Genomic DNA, 25,516 nt, shown 5'->3' on the forward strand with positions numbered 1-25,516 from the left:
TCACGTCAGGAGGGCCGGCCGCGCTCCCGCGCTCCCGCTTCCCGCGCGGTGCCCGCCGGGACGGATCCGGTTCCGTGAGGGGAGGCGCGGTGCCCGCCGGGACAGATCCGGGTGTGCCGCCCGTCGCTCCCGGTCCGCGCCGCTGGCCCCGCTCCGGGCTCGGTCCTTACCGCTGTCTCCGCCCCAGCCTCCTTCCCCGCCGGTGTTTCTCCCCCAGGCCGCGGCCCCCACTCACCGCCCGCCGTCATGGCGATGCAAGCAGCCAAACGAGCCAACGTGAGTGCTGCCCTGTCCCTGCCGGGCTGGGCTCGGTCCCGTCCCGCTGCCGGCGCCCCGCTGCTCTGAGGGAGCGCGGCGGGGCGGGACTGGCTGGTGTTCAAGGCCCTTTCCAGCCGCAGCCATCCCGCGGCTCGGTGCTTCCGTGGTTTTGCCCCTCGGCTGCTGGGTTCAAGGTTTGGGTGCTGCCGTGGGCCTGACACACTGCCTGTTCTTCCCCCACCAGATCCGGCTCCCTCCGGAGGTCAACCGCATCCTGTACATCAGGAACCTGCCGTACAAAATCACGGCCGAGGAGATGTACGATATTTTTGGGAAGTACGGGCCCATCCGGCAGATCAGAGTGTGAGTATTTCCCGTTCCTTCGGACCGTGAAGGGTTTCACGGGCTCCAGTGGCTGCTGCGTTTCACAGCGGGGAAGGTTCAGGGCCCTGGAGCCCCGAGTGCCAGAGGGGGATGTGATGATGCTCTTACCACGTGAATCTGTTAGAAAATTGTTCTGCTGGGAGGTGCAGAGAATGAGCTTAAGTTTTAAATGAACCCTGGGAAGTTGATAAAAGATGAGAGACTTGTTTGCTTAAGTAAGTTTCAAATACAACTGAAGTTTTACCTTGATTGGGGTGAAAATAGGAAAGGCAGAAGCTGAGCACTAACAGTTTCCTGTTTTATGATTATCTGCTAACCAGTGGGAGAACAGGGATGTTGCTGTTGCTGGATCTGTTCACTGGAAACACACACCAGCAGCAAGCCCTGCGTGGCAGAGCCAGGGTGTCCTCGGGCCATTCCAGGTCTGGGCAGTGGAGATGTGACTGTGCCTTTGGCTGTGAAATGTGTTCTGGAGGTTGTGCAAGTCTGCAGCAACTCTGGTGTTCCTCTCCTGGTTAGTTCAAATGCTGAGGACCTGAGTTTGTGTTGGAAGGGACCTTGAAGCCCATTTTATTCCACCCCCTGCAGTGGGCAGGACACCTTCCATGTGACCAGGTGCTCTGAGCCCCATCCAACCTGGCCTTGAACACTCCTAGGGATGGAGCATCCACAGCTTCCCTGCGTGACTTGTTCGATTGATTGTTGTGTAGAGCAAAGTGAGTTTTGCAGAAAGCAAAGGACACCAAGGGGACACATGCTGCTGGTGCCATGCTGGGATGGGACACCAGGCAGACCCTTCTTGAGCAAGGAGGGGCAGAGGATGTGCCTGGAGAAGTGGCTGAGTGTGATCACTGCCTGCCTAAACAGGTGGAATTCTTTGCTAATGAGCGTCAAGGAGAGCCAATACTTAAGTTTTCTGAAAACATATGGGTTGGAACAGCATGATAGTGGGACACAGTTAGGATGTATGAGGGGCTCTCCATTGGGGTGATGCACCCAGCAGTTTGTGCAGAACTACTAATTGATGCAATTTCCCCCAGAAATCCCAACACCCTCAGTGCCAGGGTGTGTAAGCCCCTCTGTAAGGCTTTTGTGCTTTGTGCAGTGTTTATCCCATTGTCCTCCTCACAGATCCCAGTGTGATAGCATTTGTCCATGGGAATTCTCAGTTCACCTTAGGGAAGCTGTTCTGACTGTGAGGTCTCTGTCACTGTTAGTGGAGACCTCTGGGATGTCTGCAGCCCCTCTGTTCCATGCCCAGCCCTGTGTCCCATCCCTCAGGCAAAGGACATGGAGCTGGTGCTCCCGTGGGTGGTGGCTGTGCCTCAGCAGTGGGCTTGCCCCAGTGGGGCTGTTCTGCCTCTTGAGCTCACTTTGTGATATGCCAGGAGCCCTGTTCCATCCTAGGGACACAGCTGAGATTTAAATTATTTCCAGACACAACATGGCAGCCCTTCAACAACCCAGTTGTTCTGGAGAGGTGCATCTCCCTTATGGAGCAAAGTACAGCACATTTTCCTCTTGTCTCTGGCTCTGAATGTTTGGTGTGGAAAGCAGGGATGTCGTTTAATACCTAGAAAAAACAACAAATTGGTTTTTAGTGACGTTGCATTAGTTGATCTAATCTCATTCACTGTGAAATAAACCAACTATTTCCTGTTCATTTTATTTGACCTTGCAGTGGGAATACCCCAGAGACCCGAGGAACAGCCTACGTGGTGTACGAGGACATCTTCGATGCCAAGAACGCCTGTGACCACCTGTCAGGCTTCAACGTGTGCAACAGATACCTCGTGGTTCTGTACTACAACGCCAACAGGGTACGGGCACCTGCTTGGGCACAGCTGGCACAGAGAAACACGCCCAGCATCAGTTTGTAAAGACTGTTGCTTGGGTGTTTTTAAGAAATAGAATCCAAACTGGTAGAGGGAGTGAATGGGATACGTGGTCAGAGTTTCATATTTACTTGGTGGTTTGTGTGCAAAAAAAAAAGCACCTTTGGACAAAGGGTGGGAAAAACATATTTGTGGAGAGTGTACTCTGGAGAAGAGGGTGCAGAGGCCCCACAATTGCACAGCTGCAGCAGGAGGTGAGATCTTATTTTTGGGTAAAAACAAGTTCTCTATGTCCTCCCTGTCACCAGTGACATCCAGGGCCCTGTGACATCCTCCAAGGACAAGAATCAAACAATGCTCTGTGTGTGTGATGGTGATGGAGTTCACAGTGGTGCTTGTTGCACATAACTGGGAAATAACTTGTCATGAGATGAGAGATTTCTTTTGTCTTCTTACATCTTTTATTTTCCTAATTACAGGCATTCCAAAAGATGGACACAAAGAAGAAAGAAGAACAGCTTAAGCTTCTCAAGGAAAAATATGGAATTAACACAGACCCACCAAAATAAGCTGATCCTTTTGGAAAACTCTTTTCAAGCCCTGTCTTCGAGTTCTTGGCCTAAACGTAGGAATTCTTAAAGTGTAATATTTTTCTCTTATGAATTTGATAAACTGCAATATGAATTTTTATATTAGGATAGATATAGGATTAAATAAATGTAGAACTGAGGGAGATCTGCTTTAAGATTAAATCTCCCAAGATGACATGGCCTCCCTGTGCTGAGGATGATCTGGTAAAGGCTGCAATGTCCTGTTTCTAGGAGGAGCTTTCAAAAGGGACTGAAGAAAGCAAGCCCAAGCCCGTGTTTGTAACAAAGTTTCTTTCACAAGCTGTAGAAGATGAACGACTTTTAAAAGAATCCAGCTGATAAGGGGAATCCAGTCCAAGTACCTTGTTCCCAGTGATGGTACCAGCTCTGATCAGCTGCAATGAAACAACCCAGCTCTCACACTACAAAAAAAAAAAAAAAAAAAAAAGTGTGTGGGGGCTTTGTTCTGTGTCCCGGGTTTGGATTGAGGATTTGGTATGGATTGAAGAACACGTGACCAAAATGAGACGGTGGATGAAGGTTTTCACTTTGATACCTACCTACAGTGTGATTGTTTTCTACTCGGCATGGTTGAACTGTAACACACTTTCTGTACATACATTTTTAGGTGTAGCATGTGGTAGAGAAAAAAATTTACTTTTTTTTTTGGCTCTTTTTTCAGTACTCATATTCTGTGTATAAAAATGAGTGTGATCCATGTTGTGCATAGCCAGTATCTTTTGGAAGTGGGAAAAAATAACCTCTGCCTGTGTTCTGAACCGGCTGGATGTGGGTAGTGTCCTGCCTTGGGAGGATTTATTTGTGTGGATGTGGTGTTCCACTCCCTGACCAGACAGCTTCCAGCCAGTGCAGAACCAGGGCAGATCACAATATACTTTGCCTGGGATTTGTAATCCAGTTTTGTTTTTCAGTGCATTGTGCTGTCATAAAGGAGTGCTTCTTTTTTCTGAAATTACTTTTTTGTTGGAATCTGTCACTTCAGGAACAATGCTGTGTCCATTTGGTCAAAAAATAAATGCATATTTTGCTTTTCTTCATCAAGGCTGTGCTGCTTCTGCCTGTAACCTGTGCTGTTAGATGGGAGTCATTCATCAGTGTTTGCTGCAGGCAGGAGCTGCAGCACATCCGTCCCTGTGTGTGCCAGGAGGGTGCCCAGCTGTGGCAGCAATGCCCACATCTCACCTGGAGGAGATCCCTGGAGCTGCCCTGTGCTGGGCACCTCCTTTGGCAGCTGGGAGGGGCTCACAGCAATACTCACATTTACTAGCTGGAACCAATGAGAAACTAAAGACTCATAATTTTGCACTGAATGGTCCTATTCATTCCTCAAATAAACAATTATAAATTAATAAATCAGGTGCTACAAAGATAAGTTCAGTAATGGCTCATGAAGAGTGAGCTCCAAGCCAGCTTGGGGGAAAGCAGCCACGATGGCTGAGGTGTGATTTCAGCTTTGGGTGGGTGCTTGAAGTCCTGTCCTGTGCCTGACCCTGGAGCACACTGGAACAGATCTGCCCTGCCTCCCCTGCACACAGGCACTGGGGATGTGAGCCAGAGCCATACTTAGTGCACAATTCCCCCAGATCTGCATCTGTCCCTTGAAACTGGTGCTGTTTTAGCAGCAAGAAGCCTTGCAGGCTGCAGTAACCCCAGCTGAGGTCAGCAGCAGGCACTGGGAGGGCTGGAGCCCAGAAGCTGGGTTAGGGCAGCAGCCCCTCCATGGCCAGCCTGGCTTCCAGGTCCTGCCCGTCAGGTTAACACAAACCAAGAGCTCTCAGGCAAGAACCAGGCTGCATTAAAAATCTTTAAATGAATTAAATCCTGCTGGGGGATTTGCTTCTATATGACCATCCATAGCTTTTCAATGGTTACAAACTGCTCTGCCCCCAAATATATATCTTTTATATATAAAAATATATATATTTATATGTGCCATGTATCTACATACACTTCATGCACCAAACACTTGGATAACTGAAATCACTTACACCAACTCCTGGGCATTGAGAAGGCTCCTTGCTGAAAGGAGAACTGGAGGTGCTTGTTGCCATGCTGGATTTATGGTTCTGATAAGTAATGAACACTGATAATAAATACCAGAGTGCCAATAATGGTGCTGCGTGCTGCCAGCCTTGTTTTAAATCATATGCAAATACCACATTGCTTCTGTCAATAGCAGAGAGCTTGGTGCCTGCACTGCAGTGTCTGTTTTGATGGGGATTTGATGCTGTTTGAAAAACATATATAAAAAGCAATTCTTTAGGGTAATAAGATTAATAAAAATTCCTTCAATGAATCCTCAAGATCAGCAGCTTTTGATTTCTCTGAGAGCTCAGCTGCCGCCTTTCATTAAATATTCCATTTCATAGTTTTTCTTCCAGTGCCTGTTCAGGGCTTTCAATGTCCCTGCACATGTAAAATGAAATAATAATTTGTACCTGCAAGACAGAGGGAATGGAAATGGAATGCCCGGAGGACTGTTTTGATGAGATCTACTCAAGATTTTGTTTGAAATGTAATATCAAAGAACAGGGAAATGAGTTCAGCTCATGAATGGCAGAGGGGCAGCAAATAAAGCAGATGTTACCAGGCTCACACTCTGCTTCTGTGCTGGTTTTGTGTGTGCTCACTTCCCATTTAATTTTTCAGGAAATAGGGCATGAAATTAAGACTTGAAGGTCATTTTTTTTTCAATTAATCTGTTTAGAAATTAGTAACAAGAGCATATCTGATTACACAGGCAATGACAGTAAATTTTTTCCAATCTATTACATAGGGGTAATAATTATATGTACTGTGTTGATCGATGATACAATTAAATAAATTAACGCATTTGCAGTCGAATAAAGAACTGAAGATTACATTTCCTTGAAGACTTAATTTCCCTAAGTATCACAAAGCACAATTAGTTTTCCTTTCAGATTTTTTCTTTTTAATGAAATTGGCATTAAAAATGTAATAGTCCCTGTTTCCAACCAAGGTCTCCGCAGAGAGGAGGCGATGAGGGAGAGCTTCATCAGCCAGCTGTAATAAGGATTTTGCAGAGTGGGTAATGGCTGGTTTGTGCTGGGAGAGCAGAAGGGAAGGGCACAGTGGCAGCTCTGCAGATAGAGGTGACAAGATAAGTACAATCAGCTCTCAGAGCCCAGCAGGAACGTGCTGGGTTTGCTGGTGAGAAACCCGCAGGAGCAGAAGGGCAGAGCCATGCCCTGCCCGTTGGCTCAGATGCAGCAGAAGCTCCCAAGCATGGCCCAGAGGGGATGGAGGGAGCATGGGGCCATTCCAGGGTCACTCACACAATTCTTGGCATTGCCATTCGCTGTTGGGACATTCAGAAAGGGGCCCAAAACAGGTGCTGGTCTCTGGTGAGACCCCACCTCCAGCTCTGGGGTCCCAGCACAGGGAGGATGTGGATCTGTTGGAGCAAGTACAGAGAAGGGACACCAGGATGATCAGAGGGATGGAACACTTCTTCCATGAGGAAAGGCTGGGAGAATTGGGATTGTTCAGCCTGGGAAAGAGAAGCTTTGGGGTGACCTAACTGTGGCCTTCCAGTACCTGGAGAAACCTGACAAGAAAGATGCAGAGACTATTTACAAGGACATGGAGTGACAGGACAAGGGGGAATGGCTTCAAACTAGCAGAAGGCGGGGTTGGATCATAGATTAGGAAAAACATTCTTTATTGTGAGGGGTGGTGAGACACTGGCAAAGGCGTGGGCTTTGGGTAGAGGCATAGCATAGAGGCTATGGGTATTCCATCCCTGGGTGTGTTCAAGGCAGGGCTGGATGGGGCTTTGAATGACCTGGTTTAATGGAAGGACCTTAAATAATCTTTAAGGTCCCTTTCAACCCAAACCATTCTGTGATTTATCACACTTGGGTTTTTTCTTTTCTTTTAATATGCAACTAACTTAAACTGGGCCATTGATAGGAACAGCTTAGACCAATATGCTGAATCAAACTGTGTTTGACAGGCACAACACAGCCACACCACCCTTAACCAAGACTTTGGGAAGTGCAATCTGTGACCCAGTGGTGAAAGGAAGGCCAGCAACAGAGGCCAGGGCACTGGCAAAGGAGAGCAGAACCTTTTCAAATTATTTGGGAAAGATGGTGGACATCAGATCCTGACAGATCCAATTACCAATTTTTAACCGGAAATTAGCATGTCCTAAGAACTACTAGTGGAGATGTAACTCAGCTGCTGCAGTGACCTGAGATTTCCACCAAAAAAGGGGTTTTGAAAATCCCTTAATTCTGTTATGGAAAGCAGAGAAAAAAAATTTACTCCACTCAGTGTATAAAAATCTGTAAGATATGGATTTATGGGTTTATTAATTAACAAGCTGAAATAAATGCAGCTCTGGGGGTAAAATGAACACCTGGAGGGAGAAGACCCCGAGCCATTGTCCCCAGCCAGATCACCAGTCTTGCTTCTCCATGCTCATTCCCTCTCCCAGCTCCAGAAGTGTCACCTGGGGTCATCTCTGTAGCTTTGCTGTCTGACTGCTCATGCTGGGAGTGTTCTCCTTACACAGATACAGAAACAGCACAACTCTTTGAAATATGACCATCAAAACATCTGTTAGTAGAAAATCATGCAAATAGTTTATACTCAAGTTAAATAAAAGTAACATCATGACCCTGGTTTTCTACAGAAAAGAGGAAAAATGAGCCTAATGGAAATAAATCAGACAAGGCAAAATAACAGCACAGACCTTGCTGATGAGGTCCTGCTCCCAAATTCAGGTAAGTAACAGCCAACATATCTTCCTGCCTCCAGAGAAGAAACCAGCATTTCATGAATTCATTTAAGCAGCAAATGTAATAAATATTGCTGAGTCTCAAGTGCCAGAGGCCCAGTGCACAGTCAGTTTTCAGGCTTTGTAAACAGCAGCAGCTGCTACAGCCTAAAAACCCCAGACTGTTCAGTGGCCACAGCTCAGATTTCTTTTGAAAGGTGGATGCACATAATGCTGCTCTTTTCTAGCCTTGCTCAGCACCAGTAGAAAATATTACACTAGTTTTGCTGTTGTAAAGGCACAGAATTAGACCAGCATTGCATGTCTTTTACAAGCAGCACTTTCCATCTCTTCGGCAGCCAAATTTTGGCCAGAGTTGAGGGGCCATAACGGCAGGGAAAATGGAGAGTCAGGAAGATTATCCCAGCACCCCTTACTTGCATGTCCCTGGTACCTCTGGTCCCACCGAGATCTTCCACTAGGCCATCTCTAATAGAAGCAGTGCATGGAGCTACATGTATTGCATATAAGAGAAATAATTAACAAAAAATGGGTTGATGATTGAAGAACTTCTTGTACAGTAAAGAGCATCCTGGTAGCCAAAAGAGAAAAACAGGATGAGAAATGGTAAAGTATCAAGATTTTATTGTTTTATATATATATACTTATAATTCTTAAATGAGACAGTATTTTTTTAAAACAGCAGCAAGCAGAACGTACAAGTTGAGAAAAGTGGCAGCGCAGGTAACTCTGTTTGGCTAATGCCCGTTCATGTACAAGGCGTACATTGGATTTTTTTCTTTTGAGCACCTTTTGTGGTTATTTTTTCTTGGTTTAAGTGTACAGTAAGGCAGTGGTTTTTTCAATAAGGAATATATATATATATATATATTTATATTTATATATATTTTCAGTCATCACCGTGAATTCTTCGTACATGCAAATTCAATAAAATGTACAACTCGGAAATGTTACACCGGGAGACATTTTTCCTCAGAGCAAAGCTTCTAATAAAAGGCAAATACAGACACCACAAAGTTATAAAAGAGAAGGAAGGCATAGGAAACCAAGAGTCAGGCGCTACTGACAGGACAGCTTGAGCAGGGAAGGTTGGGATTCCAGTGAAGATTCCTCCTGCCGCTGGCAAGGCAGGAAGGAACGGATGGTTATTAACAGATGTCTCCAGCCAACTCCTCGGGAAGGTTCACTCTAACCTGAGAAGCTCCACATCAAAGAGGAGCGTGGCATTGGGAGGTATGACCCCAGGGTGGCCTGTGGCTCCATAGGCCATCTCAGGTGTGCAGGTCAACTTTGCTCTCTGTCCTAAGCTCATCTGCGTTTTGGACGTTGGAGAAAGGAAAAGAGAACACACAAAGAAAAAGGATTAGGAGGAAAACAAACAAAAAAATCATTACCTGGCAGATTTACAGAATCAAGGAGTGTTGGGATCACCAGATTAATAGAATTGTTTCATTTGGAAAAGATCTTTAAGGTTACTGAGTCTGGGGCTTGGAAGGAGATCTTTGAGGCTCCTTCCAACCCAAGCCACTCTATGATTCTGAATCCAGTGGTTTCACTTCAAGCTGAAGCTGCCACGAAGAGCTCAGACACGGGCATGGGCCTCCTCAATGATCTGCCCTCTCACAGCAGTTATTTAAACTGCCAGAACCAGCCTGGAAGTGACACAAAGTCTTTTAAACACAATGCTGGGTCCATCCTGCCTATACTGGGGCAGGCTGCAGGAGGTCTGAGCTCAGGGTACAAGGAGCACCATCAGCAGGCACTGGGAAAAGGCCCTCAGAGCCATTCATGAGAGATCAGTGTCCAACACAGCCAGGTTCAGCACTTATTTCCCTAAACTCAGTCCAAGCTCCAGGGCAGACATCTCATTTATGCTACTTATCCAGGCCAAGAGCCCTTGCCTCTGGATGGGCAGAAATGCAAATTTCTCTCACTCCAGGCTGGCTCTGAAGGGAACTGAGAGCTGGAGTTATCTTCTGAGTATTTTGAAACATTTTCAAACTGCTGTTCATGCACCAGACACTGGTGATGGAATATTCACTGGCCAAGAAACATCCCCTCATCTGAAGCAGTGATTTTAACTCAGACCTCTCTTCCAAGGTTGGGCACATCACTGGACTACAGATTACGTGATACCTCCTGGTTGAGAATATTTTCATGTTCTATAAAATATAAAAAGCTAGAAAGTCAATTACTTTGAGGAGAAGAAAAATGTGGATGTGAATTTCCCCACATTCAAGGAGTACTCAGGGCATGGGGCTGAGGATGTCCAAGCTGATGGCTCCCCTGGTCCCCACAGAGATTTTGTATGGGGCTGGCTGTGCAGTGCTTGGATGTGTCCCTGCAAAGCAGGCAGCTGGTAGGTCATGCCTGGGGTTTTAGGGATGAGGCAAACTTGAACTTTGAGAAGCTGAGCAGAGCAATGCAGACCCTGCTGACATCTGAATCATTACACCAAGGTTTGTGAAATCTGCGTGCTGAACATAGGGAACTGCCTTGTTCCAAGAGACTCTGTCCAGCACACTCCCCACATCCCTCAGACCCTGGGCTGGAAGGAGACAGCCACGAGCTCGACTTGTGTCAGAGATCCACTAGGAGGAGCAGGAGGGCAGCGTGTGGCCACACGGGTTTCTGGCATGGCTCTGGGCCACTTATTTTCTAAGGGACAAGAGCTGGGGAGTGAGAGCAGCCAAGGAAGGGATGAATTGATTCACCCAGTGCTTGCTGATGCTGCTTTATCTGCACTGACTTCTGCTTCCTACAGCTCTGCAGTCCTGAGCTCTCTTAGGCCTTTCTGCAAAGCAAATAATAAACAGTCCAACTCTCAAATCCTTCAGAGGAAGATGGTATTTTTCACAGTCTAGGATTCCTCACATGGACTTCTCTGGCTGGAGAGAAGGGAATGCTTGCACTGCTTTCTCCATAGGGCTGGAAACCCTTGTCTCTTCCACCCCTCTCTGGAAAAGCATGGCTGCATCATTCCTCAGTGGATTGTTTCTCATTTTGCATTCTTCCCTTCTCTCTATTTAAGCATAAGAACTTGTTCCTGTTAAAGTTGTTCCTGTAAGAGTATTTGAACAGTTGCCTCCTACACTGAGCTCTTGGATCCTGAAATGGGAAGTCAGGAGAAATTTGCACCCTGATCTCATTCACTCGTGCTCTCGAGCAGCCTGATCACACTCCTCGTGTGTGGGGGCCCTCACAGCACTGCACAAAAAGCAAGACCTGGCAGTGAATTGTATTGTGGGGCTTTTACTGTGCTGGTACTCACACTGCAATTAATGGGGGCAGTTTTCTTACTCTCAGCTTAGGGCTGGTCAGTGAATGTTTTGTAGCTGGGAGTCTGAAGTTGTAAAAATGTAACAGTGCAGTTTAGTACTTTATTCAGTCAGGGTCAGAATCTGTAGCTGGGTCATGGATGTCAGCAAAAAGGGCAGCCTGGGCTTCTATGGAGAAGCTGAATAGTGGTCACTCCATAAAAAGCTGCCACCTCAATGTTTTAGAGGCCACTGCTGTCTGTCTGTTTGTGGAGCTGCCCGTGGGAGAGGGACAGGGTTTATATGGCATCTGGGGAGGGGACTTCACCTCTCCCCTCCCAAATCCATACCAGGGGGAAAGGCCCATGAACAGGAGACAGCCCTGGGTGGGTGGATGGATGGATGGATGGATGGATGGATGGATGGATGGATGGATGGATGGAAACTACAGGAAATACTGTGCTCAAAAGCACCACGCTTTCACAAAAACACTCCATATCCTTCACTGTGATTTCCACTTGGTCTTCTCACCACTGCCCTGGACACTGAGCTCACACACTCTTCAGCCAGCTCCAGGTTCAGCCAGAACAATTTATTAATACCTGTGTAACACCTTCTTCAAATCCTTTAATGACTTCTTGCCTGCCAATCTTGAACCTGAAAGGCTTGTTTCTGTCTCTGGAGGAATCAAACTTCTTTCCATTTTGTAGCATTCCTGCCAAAACAAGACACATGGTTTCAGTCTGAGATATATCTAAATTTAAGTGCTGGAGGAAAGGGAAAGAGTGAAAAATTAATGTCTTGGTCATATCAGCTGCTCATTTCCATTTTTATTTTAAAGCCTCATTCAAAAGGCAGAAGAGGCAACTGCAGTGGTACCATATTGTTACCTTTGCCCTCCTGAAATTTAGGCTCCAAGATGGAAATTATTTTTACTCTTCTCAATGCAACAGGTTATGACCCATATTGCACCAAACATTGCACAGACATACAGAAGAGCTGTTTGCACAGTGGAGCTCCCTGCCTAAGTGGATAAAAGCAGGCAAGGAACAAGTGGGAGGCAGCAGAAGAGAGAATCCCAAGACAGGTGCCTGATCCAGGGCTGCCCCTAATAAAGTGTGTTACACAAACAGAGCCATCCCACACCACGTGTGCGAAACCTCTACACAACGTGACAACTGCATCTCTCTCCTCATACAGAGAGAACAGAAGAGACTCTACAGTCACAAATATGAAAGCAGCAAAGACATTTATATAAATGTTCTGCTACCCTTGTTCTTTGTGTTTTCATTCAGAGATGGTCACAGAAGATGTGACTCGTTCCTCTGCACGGGCACTGTTTCCATCCATGGCTTTTGAGCACATGCCCAGATTCCTCAGCAAATGGACAAACCTTCACAGAGCCCTACATGATCAGCTATTCTCCTTCTCTTTTCAAATTGTTGCTGACTACAGTAGCTTTCAATTTAGAAGTACCTGGTACTGAAAATGCTTTACTCTGGATATTGCAATGTTGGGCTGATATTTATATGTTAGAATCAATCCTTTTTTGTAGTGCTGTAGAGCCAGTGTTGTGGGCATACCATGACTCTTCCATGCAAGGGGTTGCACAAAGAGCAGTTAATTTATCTGAAAAGACTCTGGTTGCAAAGATCATTAACAAGTCCAGCTTTGAAAGAAAATGCTGAGAAAAAGGGTCTTTAAGATCCAGTATCAAAGATACAGTCTTACTAGCTTCTTTCCATTACAGCAGTTATATTAACAGATCAGCTTGATGCACAAATTTTATTTTTCAGCGAAAACCATCAATTTGTGTCCAATAACAAAGAGGCATATTTTGCTTAGAAAGTATGTACTAGGAATAAAAGGTAAATATGAAGAGATGTGCCAGAATGAAAAACTGAGACTAAAAGGGTAGGATTCATTTTGCCAACTTTTAGGCTTCTAGGATGTAGCCAGCTACTTCTGAGCTAATTACTCAGAGAAAACAGATAATCAAGTCAGAGAAAAATGCACTTTCAGGGAGCAATTCATCCAACCAAATCTAGGGATGTACATTAGGACATAATGAATCACATCCCAGCAGTGCCTATTTCTGTGCAATGAAAAAAGGGCAGTCCAAACAACAGCTCAGACACAGATGTCTCCAAATTCATTAGTAGTTAAATCAGTGGTAATGGAGTTCTTGACTTGCAGTTATGAGCACACAGTGTTTGATTATTCCAGCGGGGTTCTCTGTCCAGATATTTTACATCAATATTAAAATCAAATGCCATATTAAGGCAAATTAGCCATTAGCCAAGTCCAACATTTGTCCAAGTTGGTCTTTCAGACATGTGCTATGCATGTGCTCAAGGCCTTAGAAAGAAAACTATGGAGCAACCTGCTCATCAGGAATGTTTCATGACCATTACCATTAGTGCCTGATATAATCCTTTAGTTTTTCAGAATAAAATAGTGAAGTGTTGTTTGTGTGCTCTGATGCAAGTACATAGAATCACAGAACCACAGAATCAATGAGGTTGGACAAGACCTCTGAGATCAGAGTCCAACTTTGACTCAAAGCCACCTTGTCAAACAGAGCATGGCACTGAGTACCACATCCAGGTGACTCCACCACTTTCCTGGGCAGCTCATTCCAATGCCTAATTACCCTTCCTGTGAAGCAATTTCTCCCAATGTCCAACCTAAACCTGCCCTGGCACAGTCTGAGGCCCTTTTGTCTTGTCCTGTCCCTTGTTCCCTGGGAACAGAGCTTGACCCCCACCAGCTGCATCCTCATGTCAGGGAGTTGTAGAGAGTGATGAGGTCCTGCTGAGCCTCCTTTTCTCCAGACTAACACTCCCAGCTCCCCCAGCCACTCCTCACAGGATTTACCCTCAAGACCCTTCCCCAGCTCTATTGCCCTTCTCTGGACTCACTCCAACCCCTCAAAGTCCTTCCCGAACTGAGGGGCCAGAATTGGACATAGAACTCAAGGAGTGACCTCACCAATACAGGGGGAAATTCACATACACTGTGCAATGTATCAGCTCAGTGATATCCACAAACCCTCCAGGCAGGCTGGGAAGCCACAGCAGCTCCTGAACAAGGTTTTCCAGCTACAGACTAAGATGGATTCATTTGTAATATAGAAATTTAGCCTGTACTGGGGGAGGGGAGGCAGGGAGAAGCAGCTCAGGGGGAACTCTCAGGCATATAATATAATCCTTTTTGAAGTATTTGATCTTAAATTTAAGTGATAGTCCTTCCTCAGAGCACTTTTATTTTTAAACATGTCATAAACCTTATGATTCTATGAATTGGAAGGAGACTACTACAGAATCCCAATATTCAATAGTTTTAATATCAAAACTTAGTATTGTCATTACAGTTTGCATCTTCAAAGCAGTATGCAAACATTAATTAATCTTCACATCAGCCCAAGGATGTAAAGAAGATATTTATTATAAAATAGCCTCAATATGAAAGTTCAGATTCAGATGCAAAGCTCCACAACAGTTTATTATGCATTCATTTCACTTTGTAACTAAATCCTATTAAAGCTCTTAACTTAAAGCCCTGATGGTTTACGAAACACCCCACATCAAACCAGTGATAGAAGCAGAATTAACTCTTCAGAGATTCTGACAACAGCTCCTGGACAATGTTTCCCATTTAAAGCAACATTTCCATCTTCTCATGAGATTCCTAGTTTGATACTTCATTTAAAAATTAATTCATTTCACTAGAAAATGCCCACAGAAGATGTGTTAGGCCTTGTAGAAGAAATCAGGCTTTTCTATATTTACAGCAACATCGTATTTTCAGCAACAACTGAAAATTCATGAGGTTATGGATGCACAAATGTAACTTCCTCTGCCATCACCTTACTGCTTTTGGAAGACAAGCTGGAATGCAGAGTCAAATGTGTCACTCAAGCTCTGGCAGGAGGGTCACTTTTTATGTGAGTGCCCTTTAAATGCACATCCAGTCTGGAAATGAGTCAGAGACTCCATGTGCCCTGAAGAAGTTCCGATGTGGATTTAGATGTGAGCTTTAGATCTTTTTTATCTCTGATTCTGATTGTTAGCTCTGCAGGCTCCTGGGAGCTAAAACAGCACAATGCTTTATTTTCTCTCTTGCTAATGCACCAATTGATTTTTTTTTGGTGAAAAAATTGATTTAGTTAATATTCTTCAACAAGGATGGATGCCCATCTTCAGCCTACATCTTTATTTATCTAGCTAATAGCAAGGAGAAAAAAACCCCCACAATCTGGAACACAGCAATGACATTGTTTTGCAAGTCAGAACAATCAATAAGAGTTTTTGACTGAGCAAGGACATCTAGATGCCTATAAGGCTACTTGTAAAAAAACCCTTATGCTTCTGAAAGGGAACAATCATTGTATTAAAATAATTAATTGTACAACCTCGGTTATCAGAGTATGGCTTGGATTTGAAAACATTCTGATCTACAAGGCATCCTAATTGAAAACCAGGTTTCAAAAATTAAATGGATGTAGAAAAGGAGACATTTTAGATCATGGGTCCTACTGAATCACTGACGTTCAGCTCATTGAAGCTGCAGATTAAAGAGTAGCTGGATCATTTTATTAAGGAGCAAGACCACAGATCCAAACTGCCAGGACTACAATGCCATTTGGGCTAAACTGGCAGTGAAAACACAACTTCAAGAGAGGTTCAACACAAGTTATTACTTCTTATTAAAACACAGGTGTGCCTGCAGCTGTGTCTGCACTGCTTTTAACACTGCACTGCTGTAGCTAAGATCCCATCACTGAAGTCTGTTTCCTAAGGGGAGAGGGCTAATGAAATGACACTGTCTGCACTTGCCTAATAATGTGTGAGTGATTCTTTGAGCCAATTTCAACCACATTTGGCAGAGGAATAGGGATCATACCAACATTAAGATCCTATGCATGTGATGAAAAAATTTTGTGTAGAAAGAAGAGCCTGTAAGAGCTTCTACCAAGAGAAAGGCTCAGTCTTTATCAGAGAAACTCTGTTATTGAAGAGAGGTCAGGAATAGAAAGGCTGGACCACAGACTACGTTTCTTTTTGCTTACTTTTCTTCTTTCATCTGAGAAGGATTCAGCTGGGAATATCAGCAACCACACAGCACAAATCCATGGAGCCATCCCAGCTGTAAGACACCTAATACACCTATTATCCCAACAAAACCCTGCCCCAAACCATGGCCAAATTGTTATCCACACAAAGGATGGATGGAGAGAGAACACTGGAGGCCATCCATGGATATTCTGTTAAGATTCTGTGCCTGAACCTGGAAAATTCATGTGTAAATTCTACTGCTAATGCTATCCACTACAAAGGTACAAACTGGGTCTCAACCTGGCATCTAGGCTACTCCTATGGCTAATGGAGAAAGAGGGGTATCTCCAAGAATGATTCATCCCATCTAGATTTAGATGTTAGGGCTGAAATAACCTTCTGGAACTGTTTATCATCCTCAGTCAACTATCTTAAGAAAGGAAAGGTACCTCAAACCAAATGCTAGACTGCCAGGATTTTAGAGGGCCCTGGAGAGGCAGTAGGAACTCAGCCATCCATCCCTCAATGAAACAGGCAAAATTGCATGCCAGGCTTCACTGACTCCAGTGTTTACTGAATTATTTGTCTCTGCAGTGTTGACAAATTCTGGGAATCAGAAGATGAAGATCCTAATCCAGGACAAATGTCTTGATTTCACTAGTTGTTCTCTTTTATCCTGTACAATGGGATTCACTTACCTCACAAGTATCGAGGGGATAAACTGAATTAAACAGGTGACTTTCAAAAACCAGCATCATCCATCTAGAAAGTACTCCATTTCCATATTTTTTCAAACAGTAATTACCTACAGAGTGTAAGGCAATACATATGCTTGCAGACAGCTACTTCCTGAACACTTTTTGGCAGCAGAAAGAGAGACAGATATTCAGAAGTTTCTAAGACACTATCCTATTTCATTTTATGTAGACCAGAGGCTCTTCAGGACAGGGACTATATTCTGATACTGCTCAATGCCATCACCTTTCCAATTATACCCTGTAATCAATGTGTGCTGTTAGGAGCATATCTTTCAGTTTGGTTCCTAGGACTTTCTGAGGAATTTATGTTGCTGTGGGTTAAGAATTTTTTTATCTCAAGTGTTTATTTTTTTCCTCATAAAAATATATTGTTTCTATGACAAAATATATCCATATTCTGTCAGGAGAATATCATAAAGGCTGGAAATTCAGATCTTCCCCCCCATTTACAACATGCAACTATTACTAATATCTACTTTTAGCCTGGAAAATATATTATCAGAAAGTTTCTAGTAACTGCACAAAAGTCCTTGTGTCAACACTGATGTCCTCCCAATGTATAGAGGAAGGCACAGTTCAGCACAATCCCTGAAGTGGTGGGAGAAACACATCCATAAAGTCACAAATCACATTCCAGGTTGATTCACACCAGCAGAACTCCACTGTAGTGTTACTTGCATTTTACATTGAAGTAGAATAGATCAGTTATCTTCAGGATTCAATTCTGAAATACTGTGGCAAAGCATTCCCTGCATTCAGTGGTGTTCCCACCTCAGCTTGTGGCTGACTCTCAAGCTAACACAGATGAAAAAAGTGTGTTTTCCCTCAGGAACAAAACCAATTCCCCTATGTCTTGGTGTTAAACACAGAGATCTGGCAACAGTTTTCTAGACAAATACTGTTGGTGCCTTGTGCTTCTTCTTCCCAGGACCTAACTCAGCTCTCCAACACATTCCATCAGAATCCAGATGTGCATCACTCAGACATCTCACACTTCTTCCATCTTAATGTTATTATTATCTCAAAATTCAATTCACTGTTTTACACATTTCTGTTGTGTTTCTGGCCCTGAGCCTGCTCCTGCCACAACACAGTGAGCAGCACACACCTCTGATTTCCTTGCTTTGACTTCCAAAGCAAACTCTTCTGGACAAATTTGTTGTCTCATTAATTTTACTGATGGTTATTGTAATGGAAACAAAGAATGTTGAATGTGAGCTGGAAGATGCTTTTATTCTCTTCATTGTGTTGGAATAGGGGCCACCTTACTGTGTCCTGTCTGGGCACTTTGGCAACTGAACTGCAAAGGAAGCCTCACTTTTCCAGGGAAAGGCTCAACAATAGAGGTTTAGTATCACTGCAAACACTCAGTTTTATCCTGCTAACATTTTCTCTGCTTAATATAAACAAAGTCTTATGTGGAAAAAAGGATTTACTGTCTTAGACTGCATTTTCCTGACAGTCTGCAGCCACTTAAGAAAAAATTATTAATACTTTAAGGGAATTTTCAGTCTTGAGGGATAATAGTTGAAAAAAAGGGGGAAGGGGATAAGCACAACTCTGCAGCATATCAGCCCTTTACCACAATTATTTCACTTTGTCTGGAAAGGCAACAGCAAGGACTTGAATGTGCCATTTGTTGCCATGACAAACCGACTCCAAGTGAAGAAGTGGGAAATGGATAGCGGTGGTGGGCACTTCCCAGTTCCCGCTACTGCAGCACACTTCAGTAATGCTTCATCTTTTGAACACAGGCAGCTTTGCTACTTCATTTTCTTCCTGTATTAGATACTCATATATCTTTAATGTGGAGTAAGAGCAGCACAATCAATTATTTATTATGCAGCTGACAGCGTGCAATGAAGACACAACAGACAACTCTTCAATAATGCATCACCGTGGGCTATGAATCACTGTTGCATACAACCACAAGACAAAATGAAAGAACCTTGCACTTAGCTCGACTTCACAGCCAGGAAAATTACCTGCAATTGTCTAGTTCACTCTGCTGAAAGGCATTATTCTGTCCCAGCAGCTTTAGGGATTTGCATACTTTTAAGAGAAGGAAAAGTAGATTTACCTTCAAGGGAGATATGGGGCTCACTAAGCATATTCTACATAAGTTGCAAGAAGAAAACAATTCCTCTGGTATCCCATCACCTTAAAAAAGTAATTTTATTTTTGAGTTTGATTCTGTTACTGTTACAAAGTTCAGCTGTAAAAGATACATGTACTGCAGCATAAGGCAAATCTCATTTGAATAAGCATGGCAGAATCAGGTCAGTGTGGGAATGCTACTGAGGGGAACGACAGATGTCTAAAGCAGCATTTTAGAGAGAATATATTAATACAGAAATACTTTGGATCTCTTGTTTGTCTACCCCCAAACACCATGTCCTGTAACACAGGGAGAAGGAATGTTCCTCACTGATCTGGGTTTTTCTGTCCCTACCCTCTGGTAGCAGCCCAAAAGCACAAAGAACAGTTCAAGCATGGCTGTAACACAAAGAAGAGAGTCTGCAAGATTTCCCACACAAACACAAGCAGCAGAGCTTGCCCAAAGAATTCTGAGCACCTAGTGCAGCATGAAAATGGAGCAATAAAATCTCTTTTTTTTCATCTTGGTTTCATTCTCAGTCTCATCCTATGCCACATGTATTTCCTTCCCTCCTCCTTTTTTGTTTCATGGTTGCCTGTGTTGTGGGGGCATGGATTTAACATTTTAGCCTGTGGCACACACACAGCTGTGCAGGTGACCTCCCACTGGGAAGTTACACACTTGTGTAGCAGGTTAAGCCACACTGAAATAGGTGTGAGTGTGACAGCCACTGTCTCAGGGCACCAGAAGGGCCCAAGGTGGAACTCCAGAGTTCTCAACACAGACCTGGGGGCAGGGAGCAGGGAAAAACACCAGAAAAACATCTTCAGAGGTTTCTTGTGAAAGCTCTGAGCATGGCTCTGAGATCACACGAGAGGGGACTTGGGCTAAAAGCACCAGGCTCTTAATTCCTCCTCTGCTCCAGGGAAGAAACTGCCAGAAGAAACACCTTCCAGCCCAACATGACAGTCTTACCAGCAGTTAGGTGTGCTTTTATAATAAGCTGTTCTCAGGCTGGGCATTTTTTAGTTTTTAAGCTGTCCAGCCTTGCAGTATGTTCCCTTCTGAAAAAAATTTGTGTTAAAAATCTTCATTTAAGTGCAACATTTCTGATTCCCTTGGCTTAAGCTAGCAACAGCCTAGTGACAGTTTCACCCATCTCTACTAGGGCACTGAATTAAGGGGCTGTGGAGAGAATCACAGAATGGGCAGGGTTGCAAGGAACATTAAAGATCATCTCATTCCAACTCCCTGCCATGGATAGGGACACCTTCCATTAAATCTGGCTGCTAAGGGCCCCATCTTAAACAATTCCACAGAAAGGGAATTGACAGCTTCTCTGGACGTGCCCAAAGACAATAAATTTGAGCATGAAAAAGTATATTATTTATGTATTACCACTTAACACCAAGATGGCATGTTGGCTTTTAGGGCATTTGGAACTGAACAATAACATTTCTCCTCACATCCCTGGTGAGTTAATGCTCTTTCTCTCCCATAGGTCCTTGTTTACTTGGTTCTTTATCACATCCCACTTTCTTAATGCTCAGCATGGCTACAGCTCCTTGTCAGGGAGTGTTTTACTGAGACTCATTTTGACAAACACAGCAATCATCCAACATCATGCAAAGGACTCAGCAGCTACTCTATTCTTAAACAAGATGGAGAAAAGGAAAAACATTCTTGGAAAAAGAGAGAAACACACAGGACACAACCAGAGAAGCAAACAGTTTATAAAAATGGGTGTTTACTGAGCCAGTATGTCAGCCAGCCACAGTCAATATGCCAGGATTACATATACTCTAAGTAAGTCAGAGGCAGACACTGCTGTTCCACCATGATCTCATATGTACATAAAACATACATAATGCAGAATTCCAATGCTTTTCATCCAGGGTGTCCAACTTTTTGATCTAAACTGGTCAGACATCCCTGTAATATCTTATTTTAGAGATGTGGTATAACCTTCCCGGCTGGCATTATGCAATAGCCCCTCCCTTCACAAGTGTTTGGAGAATTCCTGGGGAGTCATCTCCTCCTGCCTGAGATTCCATGCAGAAAAATGAGACATTACTTCACTGACACCAATTTGAGGCCACTATGAGGCCTCACTCCAGCATAACACACAGATTTTCCAGGGTGATCAGGTGGAATACACTGCTGGTTCACTCAAGGGATGAATCCCTTGCTGGGGTGGAAAAGGCATCTTGATGCTGCACTCTCCTCACTGACATGGACAGACTGTAGACTTCTAGGTAGCTAAAGACAGTCAAGTTTAATTCCACCCAAAATTACTTTATGACAGTCAAGATTAGTGAAAAAATGTAGCTTAAAACCAAGCTGGTTCTGATTTGTGCACCCAATGCCTTCCAGTGGATTATGTTGCCTGAGGTTCTTTAGACTTGGTGACCACAGACCTACCCAGTCACTTACAGTGTACCAATACACTCAGCAACCCTGCTGCAGGAATAACAGAAGATAAGAGCTCCTTCTAGTCTTTGAATGAACTCTGAGAAGGATTCATTAACAAGTTATGTATTGGGAAACTCTTATTGTATTGTCAGAAGTTCAGCCTACCATTAACATCAGATAAATCCAGCATTTACTGAGCAGAAGCTTTGTTGTTTGGTGCAGGACTCTAGTGGAGAAATGACTTATTTTGCTTTTCTAGACTTTCATTTTAAATGAGATACACTCACCAAAGGGACAAATCTTTCCATGGATGTACAGTTTGCTCTTCCCACCTACTAGGAATACACCTGCTTTCACAAAAAGAATATTTTTGCAGTATTGTTTTCAATGTAAACAGTGTTTTATGTGCTCCAAGGCAGACACTGTCAGTGTCATTTCACTCTGCCTGTAAATTTTGAGTTTGTTCTGAAATCATATTACTGTGAGATTATTTTTGCCACATTTGTTTCCTATTTTTGCTCATCATTCCCGATGTTGCAGATTCTCTTTGGCATGAACTGGCACAGTTCCCCTGATATTAATGAAAGTACAAAAATATATATAACAGTTTGAGATCTGGATCTCAGTAATTTAAATCTACATTAAATCATGCACTTGGAACTATTCTCCAGAGCAGAATCCCACAAGAATATGGAATAGTGTACATTTGTGGTCACAGCAAAAAGCTGGATGTCAAAAAGAACAGGTTGTATCACCAGACAGCTGTGCCAGTATAACTCACCTTCATTTTATTCCCTGTGAAACAAGCATTGTAGTTTCATCAAGGTCAGCCAGTCAATAGCATTTCCAGCAATAATATTATTAACTAATGCACTTTGCCTTGGATATCCTGAAAGGCTTCATTCAGTAAGCCTTTAAAGCATCTTCCGAGCCACAGTGGAAAGGAGCTATTAACAGCACAGTTTGTTCTTAAAAATAGGTCTTTTCCATCTAGAAGTTTTGATCTCAGTGATCTTATAAACGAACTATGGAAAAAGCAGCAGCTGTTATCTTGACAGATGGGTCTCAGGCATTGCTCTGCTGGACATTACAGTCGTCTCTCTGAAGAACAATAGGAATTTCCAAGAGCCTGTATCTATTTTCATCTCCTTAATAAGCCACTCGTGTCTTGGGCAATGGAGAAACAAAAACGCAAAACAAACATTTTAGGGAACACATTTTCTCAGAGAAAGGGGTAAGAAGAGGGATATCACCCATAAGGGACTTTCCCCCTGCATTTTACTGAAGTGAGAGAAAGAAGAAGAATCAGAAGTTTCTTACAGAGGCAGGAAGACAAGCAGGCACTTCCAGAAGGTGAGATACAGAAGCCTGTGCACCAAGTGAAGTGCAGCCAATAGTCAGTAAGACCAAGGATGAACCTCAATTTTAATATTTTTCTAAAATTTAACATTATCATTCATTTTGGATGTAGAGCTTTGAATCTGGTTTTAAAGACAGACAGAAGGCTGAGAAAGTTCATCCTTTTTCAAGGGTGGTCGGAAGAGACGGTACTGCTGCCCACCTTTCCTATTACAAACACTTGTCAAGGCACTGTGAGTTCAACTCCACCTTAACCCTGAATTTAAACTAATTTTCTTCACCTTTTCTGATGGCATTCTCATCATCAGACAACCAAACACTCAGTGGGATCACCCTCCATGCCCCCTGTTTGAATCACTGTGGTAGCTGGACATAGAGAACAATGGAGTCAGGAGAAATGAAACAAGCAGTAATTAGGGAAGTCAATGGATCCCAGTTCACAGACTCATGGAATCATGGAATGGTTTGTGTTGGGAGAGGCCTTGGATAGATCATCTTGTTCCAATCCCTCTGGCACCTCTCGCTAGCCCAGGCTGTTCCAAGCCCCATCCAGCCTGGCCTGGAACACTTCCAGGATGGGAACACCACAGCCCTTCTGGGCATCCAACCCTTGCTCCCAAGACTTGTTAGACCAGCAGTGCCTGATGTGTAGGGTTTGTCCCTGCACTGCCCTCACTGCCTTCAGTGGGAGTTTGAGGATGGACTGCACAGACCATAACCTTCTCCCAAAAGCAAAAGTGTTTTCACACTCAGGACTGCAGCAAACAAAAGACATTATAAATTAAGCCAGTTTAGATACTACGAATAGAAATAGTAGTCAGTCCATAGACACAAACAACAGAGATAAACATTGCCAAAAATACCTCAACAGCACAACAGAGTGGAGAGCAACACAAGAACAACACAAAACAGCAAAGCACTACACAAAAAAATGTATTATTACACCAACAACGAAAAGCTTGAAGATTTCAGACTCTACACTGAAATGTGTAATATTATAATCTGTAAAAGCAAAGACTGAGATAGTGCATACATTGCATAACTCACAGGGACTGCTGTAGACCAGACTGTGCCCTATCCCAGGTCACAGTATCTTTTATAATCCCAGCATGTGTAACTGAAAAAGTAGCATCTATATGAGCAATTTACTGTGTGAAGTCAATAAAAATCTGTTCCTAGCAATCAAATGGCAAAAAGCTTCAAACCACAGTAACAAATGTGGAAAAAATAATCAGTGTCCTGCTCAATTTCAAAACTTCAGAGAAAATACAATTCAGGGTTGAATGGAATTAAATATTTTGCTTTAAAAATAATAAAAAGAAAAGGGTTATGTTCATCTGAAATGTCACATTCTAGGAAGACTTCATTACTTGGCTTTCCAATTACCAGTATTTAAATCTATTTAAAATTCAGCTTGGATGAGGTCTAAGGGGTTCTTGAGCACCACCATCTTTCCAGTTACATAGCACTAAATATTTTTTAGCTATATCCAAGGTAAAAGACACTAGAGTTATTAAGAAGCAGACATAAAAGGAAAACAGAGAAGTTTAAATTCATAAGAAGCTTGCTGAAGGGGAGGCAAAGTAGAGAAAATCCAAGTATCCACACAGCCAAACCAGACAAAAGAAAGGCAGAACAGAGCTAAAATTTGGATCAAAGAAGCTGAGAATTATGTGAAAGGGATACAGTTATTTAGCCTAAAATAATCATTCACCCAGACACTTGGGTATTCTACATTGCCTTTAAAAATAATTGAACAGATCTTCCCTGGCCAGGTAACATGGTTCACTCTGAAACCCATAAGATCTAATGTTATGGAATGTGTAATCATTCAATTCATTAGAGTTGCTGCTTCGATTCTCCCACTTTGCACAGGGGAAAAAAAAAGGCTTGTGGCAGTTAATTTCACTCTGTTTTGGGAACCATTTTAATGCTTACACACGGATCTGCTGATTTACTGGCTGTCTGCACAGGGAGTTTCAGTGATCCTGCTCACAAGGGCAGCAATCATCCAGGACACCGGGTCTTTGGAAATCATCCATCAGACTTTTAAGTATTCTGGCTGTTTTTGTCATAAAACACTTGTCAAGAAAAAAGGGAATAAAATGGGAAATTACAGCTATTATAATATTTACTGTATCAAAAGTCAAAGACAGTCATAACAATTCTGGTAATTCAGTTCTTGATCTATACATATTTCTGTAATTTTTGTGTGCTTTGCCCTTAGTCACAACATCATCAGCCTTGCCTGTACACTGTCTGCCCTGGTGTTTGCCTTCTAGCAGGAGGATTAAATACTGCCTTCTGTCCCTATGGATCCTCACTTTCTTACTTGCTGTTCACAGCCTTCTTGGAGAGGTGATCACACATTTCAAAGCCCAGTAGGGTTGCTATTCAGCAGCCAACTCTCCAAGAAAAAAAAAACAACCTGCATATAAATTTTTGCCCAGCTTACAAATGACCCAGTGAGCCCTTCTGTGTTCTGCTCTTAGTACTAAGGTGCCTTCCACAACACAAACAGCCTTTCCTGCAAAAATCTGACTGAGCATCTGACTCTGGAGATTATGACACCAGACTCCTAGAAAGCAAATCTCAAATTAACATTTTGCTAAACAGTTTCACAAATACATCTTCCATCAGTGTTTCCCAAGGGTTTAAAAGAAAGTAGCACGATTCAAAAAGAAAGAAAAGGTTATTTATAAACCACATGCATTTGGATTGC

The 25,516-nt window shown here is 43.4% G+C and overlaps 2 protein-coding genes across 2 annotated transcripts in view; one reads left to right on the top strand and one right to left on the bottom strand.

The window, feature by feature from the left end:
- Positions 1–87: 87 nt before the first annotated feature.
- SF3B6 (splicing factor 3b subunit 6) lies at positions 88–4,125 on the top strand. The gene is made up of 4 exons (XM_064411780.1): positions 88–276; positions 503–621; positions 2,324–2,462; positions 2,957–4,125. The coding sequence occupies exons 1-4, from the start codon at positions 247–249 to the stop codon at positions 3,044–3,046; spliced, it is 378 nt and encodes a 125-aa protein (XP_064267850.1). The 5' UTR covers positions 88–246; the 3' UTR covers positions 3,047–4,125.
- Positions 4,126–8,460: 4,335 nt separating this feature from the next.
- Positions 8,461–25,516, bottom strand: part of FKBP1B (FKBP prolyl isomerase 1B) — a 44,937-nt gene continuing 27,881 nt past the window's right edge. The window contains exons 3-4 of the mRNA XM_064411781.1: positions 11,713–11,825; positions 8,461–9,165 (exon numbers count right to left, since the gene is read on the bottom strand). Coding sequence (XP_064267851.1) covers positions 9,037–9,165; positions 11,713–11,825 — 242 coding nt within the window. The 3' untranslated portion in view covers positions 8,461–9,036. The remainder of the gene's footprint in view (positions 9,166–11,712; positions 11,826–25,516) is intronic.

The sequence above is a fragment of the Passer domesticus genome, chromosome 3 (genome assembly GCF_036417665.1).
Source record: "Passer domesticus isolate bPasDom1 chromosome 3, bPasDom1.hap1, whole genome shotgun sequence".
Classification (NCBI taxonomy): domain Eukaryota; kingdom Metazoa; phylum Chordata; class Aves; order Passeriformes; family Passeridae; genus Passer; species Passer domesticus.

Excerpts from the sequence above, each read along its gene's own strand:
- SF3B6 (XM_064411780.1), top strand. The coding sequence starts at position 247 with ATGGCGATGCAAGCAGCCAAACGAGCCAAC. Across the intron at positions 277-502 it reads AAGCAGCCAAACGAGCCAAC|ATCCGGCTCCCTCCGGAGGT; the intron begins GTGAGTGCTGCC and ends TTCCCCCACCAG. Across the intron at positions 2,463-2,956 it reads TGTACTACAACGCCAACAGG|GCATTCCAAAAGATGGACAC; the intron begins GTACGGGCACCT and ends TCCTAATTACAG.